At 37.9% G+C, this 5,711-nt stretch overlaps 2 protein-coding genes across 2 annotated transcripts in view; one reads left to right on the top strand and one right to left on the bottom strand.

The window, feature by feature from the left end:
* Positions 1–127: 127 nt before the first annotated feature.
* Positions 128–2,429, bottom strand: LOC105314027 (uncharacterized). Its single transcript, XM_011407929.2, has 5 exons — positions 1,434–2,429; positions 1,302–1,364; positions 1,055–1,243; positions 319–593; positions 128–275 (listed from the first exon to the last, which is right to left on the bottom strand). Exons 1-5 carry the CDS (start codon positions 2,220–2,222, stop codon positions 164–166), a joined length of 1,428 nt encoding a protein of 475 aa, XP_011406231.2. The 5' UTR covers positions 2,223–2,429; the 3' UTR covers positions 128–163.
* A 138-nt stretch (positions 2,430–2,567) lies between these two features.
* Positions 2,568–5,711, top strand: part of LOC100641942 (elongation factor 2-like) — a 7,842-nt gene continuing 4,698 nt past the window's right edge. Inside the window, exons 1-6 of the mRNA XM_020000924.1 lie at positions 2,568–2,657; positions 2,824–2,844; positions 3,081–3,274; positions 3,700–3,881; positions 4,301–4,509; positions 5,462–5,711. The exon at positions 5,462–5,711 is cut by the window's right edge and continues 56 nt beyond it. Coding sequence (XP_019856483.1) covers positions 2,655–2,657; positions 2,824–2,844; positions 3,081–3,274; positions 3,700–3,881; positions 4,301–4,509; positions 5,462–5,711 — 859 coding nt within the window. The 5' untranslated portion in view covers positions 2,568–2,654. The remainder of the gene's footprint in view (positions 2,658–2,823; positions 2,845–3,080; positions 3,275–3,699; positions 3,882–4,300; positions 4,510–5,461) is intronic.

Genomic DNA, 5,711 nt, shown 5'->3' with positions numbered 1-5,711 from the left:
ACTGAGAGAGAGAGAGAGGGGGAGGGAGAGAGGGGGAGGGAGAGAGAGAGAGGGAGAGGAGAAGGGAAGAAGAGATATTAAAAAGAGAGAAGGAAGGAGGAAAGGTCAGAGGGTGAAAAAGTGAGAGAGGATAAATGACTCTGTAATCTGTTGTATTATGTTCTTACTTTAAAAGGTCAAGATAAGCTAGTGTGTGATTAGATGAATGAAGTAGATCAGGATTATACTGAACTGATATCCAATGGCTACACTTTGAACATACTTGAGATGTAACCCTGAAATAAAAAATTAAGTATTATTATTTATTTATTTATTTACTTGTTTTCTTTGCAAAGGAGGTCAGTCCTGCACTTACACCTGCTACATTCAACCGTCACTTTAATGACACTCATTTGAATTGTTCCAACTCCTTCACTTAGTTTAATGTCCACTAGTCTCAGCTCTGTACCTCTCTTCACTGGTGAGACATATTTCATATTAGTAGTAGCTACATCATCTTCATCATCATCTTCATCATCATCATCACTTGCTGTCGCTGAATCATTGTCTTCGTCTTTGATATTGATTTTAGAGGAAAAGTCCTCTAAAAATGACTATTAACAAGAAAAGTATATGCATTTAAATAGGTACCAAGAAAGTAATACAGGGTATTTTGTCAAAAACGACTAAATAAGATTTCTTCATTTTTATATTTTTTTCCTAATACATACACACGTTTCTATGTTGTGTATCAAGTTTGAGCTAATTTTGATCAAATTTAGATTTTTTACAAATTTTAAAAGTTACTCCAAAATTGAGCTAAAGTCTCTGTACTATAGTACAGTGACTTTGGCCAAATTTTGGCAAAATTGAAAAGTAGAGAATTCTCCATTTTTATATTTTTTTCAGATACATATACATGTTTTTATATTCTGTAAAAAGTTTGAGCTGATTCCAATCAAAATTGAATTTGTTACAAATTTTTGAATTTCCTTTTTTTCATTAACAGTAGCTCTTACATTAGTACAGAAATAGTTACAAGTTATGATCATTCAAAAACATTCAAATGTCTTACTGTTCGAGGTATCAGTCTCATTGCATTATTGTCCAGCCAGTGAAGTATTGGCCTAAGCATTAGCTCATGCTGTCCTGATCTCCTGTTAGCCAGCTGGTGATGCTCCACCCTTCCCTCCAATTCATTATTAACAGAATCAATACAGTCAATGGATAGGACACCAGTATTGACCACTTCAAGCTTACATGGCTATAAAAAGAATAAAAATATAGCTTTTTATACTCCTTCTATTTGTATCTAAACTTACTTTACGTGGATATTCTGATGGAAGTGTAATCTTAATGTCAAAAGAAGGATACTTATTCTCAATCTAAAAATTAGAAAAATTGAATTAAATTAAACCAAAAGTACAGTGTGTGTTCACATTATAATCTCTTACCCATTCAGGATCTGTTGGGCTGAATTTGATAACGTACACACAACTATCAGAGCTCTTCTCTACCAGCTGGTGCTGGTCCCCATAATAACGTTTCGTCAGTTGCTCTATCTCAATATCACGAAGAGATTGAAGAGGAACTGATGAATCCACTGCTCTCTTAGGACGTGGTACAGGAGCTCTAGCAACAGGGGCAGCAACAGGACCAGCCTTCCCTTGACTGCCAGTTTTAAAGAATGCATCTAATGTTAATGGCTCGGCCCTTCTCCCTGAGTGGTCCGACTGCCTGTGGTCTTTAGCTCTCTCTACAGGTGGGGCTGATGACTGCTGGTGTGTATGAATAGTAGGAGGGGTCTGGTATAAAGGGGCTTTGGTCTTTGATAGAGATGAGGAAATGCTAGGGAAAGACATTGTGTTTAATAAAGTGATTGAATCATCTCTTGAATCATCATCATCAGTCCTACTAGCAGGAGGAAGAGGAGGAGAAGTGGGCGGAGTTAAATCATCGTCTCTCGGAGGATGAAGGAACTTGCACTGGTCACCATAGCGACAGTTTGAGGCCAGGAAATGTCGGCAGACTTGTTTAGTGGATTGAGGGTGTCGGTAGCGGCAACGACTACCATAGGAACAAGATCCTTTATTGACGTACTCCCTGCATAATGGAGGAACTCGTTTATTATTACCGGTCCTTGAAGAGGATATGGTTTTAGTTTCTTTTTTATTATTAGAAGCACCTTCTTGCTTGCTTTCTTTATTACCACTAGAGTCTTCTCCTGGTGAAGAGCTACTCATAATATGAAGACAAAGAACTTCTTGAGGATGCGGAGGGTCAGAAAAGAGAGACAGGGTAATGGAGTTGTTTGAAGAGAAAACCTTTCTTTATTTCTGTAGTACTGAAGTTGGTGAGGTAGTACTGGTGCTTGAGATGTTTTTGAGCTCTTTTATACTCTCAGAGGAGGAAGCATTCGATATTGCACCATCAAAAACATAAAGATTGCACCATCAAATTGTAATCATACAATTTTAAGTAGCCACACCTTTTCTTGAGCCACGCCTTTCATTAACACCTACGCACTAATGAACCACACTTTTCCGGTCCAAGCCCCGCCCCTGTTGTGCAATACCTTGTGACCACATGCTTCCCACGATCTCTTCTGTGGGTCATTGATAAGAGAAGAGAGAAGGTCTTTGTGTTCTCGTGCTCGCCTTAAAGATCCTTCCATAATGGTGAGTGGAGACTCAATCCTCTCCTCTTATAGTATCAAAATGATTCTGACTGAGCCTATTTTAATCATTATGTACAATTTGCGTCTGCAATGTACATTTTATAATGTATTTTAATTATATTTTCTCTTTATTTCTATGTATCATCTTTTAACCTTTCTCTCTCCAGGTTCACTTCACAATCGATCAAGTGAGTTTAATCCATAGCTAACTGATAGTGATTGGGAGTGTTTTTATTGTATAAATTGGTTTTAGTGGTAATTGACCTTTTGTGAGTGTGAATTTATTTGTCTGCATACCAGCAGTTTTGTAATGTCATTCATTCAGCATTTATAATTAATGTTACCACTTACATGATGTCTGTCTACAGCTGTTATTAACATTTTACCTTCTCTCTACCTCTCTCTTTTCTGTTTCTTTTCTTAGGTCCGTGCTATCATGGACAAGCGAACTAACATTCGCAACATGTCCGTCATTGCTCATGTGGATCATGGCAAATCGACCCTCACTGACTCTCTCGTGAGTAAAGCTGGTATCATCGCTGGAGAGAGGGCGGGAGAGACTCGCTTCACCGACACAAGGAAGGACGAGCAGGAGAGATGTATCACCATCAAATCAACGTAAGAGGATCATATTAGTATATAAAGGGATCGAATGGCCCGAGTATATACCACCTGTTGTTTTATTGATCTTAGTTAGAGATTATTGGGTTTAGGGTTATTGCTTATTTTATTTCCAATGGCTGATTCTTTATGTATTTGATCACTGTTCAAGTATTTGTGCCTCAGTATTTTTTTGTAAGGGCTGCCATTATTCTACCACGAAGCCTTACCTGTTACTTATTTAATACATTAATGTGCTTGTAGTGTGACTGGTAGGAGGAAGTGTAGCAGACACTTTTTATACAATAGATAATGTCCTTTGTTCTGTCACCTCTTTTATCTGTTGCTCCTCCTTTATGATACTTCTCCTCTTTCCTGCTCTCTCTCCCTCTCCCCCCTCTCTCTCCCCCCTTTCTCTCCTCCCTCTCTCTCTCCTTCTCTAGTGCTATTTCTTTATACTATGAACTGGATATGAAGGATATGGATTTCATCAAGCAAGAGAAGGACGGTAACGGTTTCCTGATCAACCTCATTGATTCTCCAGGCCATGTTGATTTCTCGTCTGAAGTCACAGCTGCTCTCCGTGTCACTGATGGGGCACTTGTTGTTGTGGACTGTGTTAGCGGTGAGTGAACAGTAATCAGTATTGTTGTATTAGTTTGATTACAATAAGCAGCTGTGGGTTTAAATCTGATGCATATGTACATGTACATAAGTTTGTGCTTCTTTTTTGCCCTTCCAGCTCATGTACATGTAATTTAGCTGCTGCAGTCAAATGTACATCCAGTATTAATTAGTATTAGTATTGTCCTTATGTAATGTGCTAAGTATAGTGTGTATATTCTTATGAAGTTTCAAGTTGATAATGAATGACACATTATAGCTTTATTGAGTGCCTTATCAATGAGCATTGGGCTATAGCTCCTGGCCAATTTTAAATACTTTATTAAACTTCCAATTAATACTTTGACATCTACATGTGTATATAGTAAGTTCTTTTAATGTCACAATATTTTTAAATTGGCTGTTATTATATTTTCTCAGGTGTCTGTGTACAAACTGAGACTGTGTTACGTCAGGCCATTGCTGAGAGGATAAAACCAGTTACCTTCATGAACAAGATGGACCGAGCACTACTGGAGCTCCAGCTGGAGCAGGAGGACCTCTACCAAACCTTCCAGCGTATTGTTGAGTCCATTAACGTGATCATTGCCACTTACTCTGATGAAGATGGACCCATGGGGAATATCATGGTGAGTAAAGGAGTGGGATAATTGTAGACAATGTGTTAATAGATTATTGTAACATTCAACAGTATAATTAATACGCTTTTACAGTATATGTATACTATATCCCAACTGAGTTTGACCCAAGAAAAACTGGAATAACTTTTTATAGGAATGTGGGATAAGGATAAAACTTTCACAGGTTCTTAGTCGCCCAATGCCATCACAGGATCTCAGGTCTTGGGTCTCTCAGCCCTTGGGAACCCTGAGAACCGGGTTCTCCCTATAAACCCAATGGCATACCAAAATGACGTTTTATGACAATTTGCCTACGTCATAGTTTACATAAGAACATGTGGTCGAGCGCCCAAACTGATAATTCTACTTTTTAAAAGCTAACAGAGCAAGATCTATTGATAATGATTGCCTTTATGACAACTAGGTGACTCCAGCAGCTATTGTACTGCTTATCAGAATGAACAAAACCAATTTAAGAGTGAAACACAGGCCAACCACGCAGCTGTAAAATGTCGGCCATGCTTCTATGAATATCATTATAAAACGTCATCAGTGACGTACGACTACATTTTTCAAATTCCAAGCGGCTGGTGTCAAACTCAGTTGGGATATAGTATATATGTACTTGACTATGTATTTGTACTTTGTAGAAGTGCAACAGATAACTGTTAATATTAACTGTACCTACAGTGTACATGTACTTTATACACTAACAATATTATAATAGTCTTTAGTAGTATCACTATGTAGCATGTGACCTACTTATTCACTTTTAGAAATTTTATAGCCTACATATACACATGTACATGTAGCAATGATTTGAATAGATTATTGTCAATACTTTCTTGAAATTATAAAATGTACTTTTTACAGTAATAGAACACTGTAATAGACTTCTATTTGTATGCATCAAAGTGTCATTTAAAATATTTTTTACTCTTATTTTATTTTATTTTTAAAGGTTGATCCCAGTGTTGGTACTGTTGGTTTTGGTTCTGGTCTTCATGGCTGGGCCTTCACCCTCAAGCAGTTTGGTGAGATGTATGCCTCAAAGTTCAAGATAGAGACAGCGAAACTGATGAAGAGGCTCTGGGGAGATCAGTTCTTTAGTGCGACCGACAAGAAGTGGAACAAAACCGGAGGAGAAGGCTACGTGAGAGGATTCTGCCAGTTTATTCTTGACCCAATCTACAAGGTAAGAAGGAGGAAGT

The sequence above is a fragment of the Amphimedon queenslandica genome, unplaced genomic scaffold, assembly GCF_000090795.2.
Source record: "Amphimedon queenslandica unplaced genomic scaffold, v1.1 AMPQUscaffold_13137, whole genome shotgun sequence".
Taxonomy (NCBI): Eukaryota; Metazoa; Porifera; class Demospongiae; order Haplosclerida; family Niphatidae; genus Amphimedon; species Amphimedon queenslandica.
The sequence above is the reverse complement of the archived record's forward strand: the minus strand, read 5'-3'. Positions and strand labels throughout refer to the sequence as shown.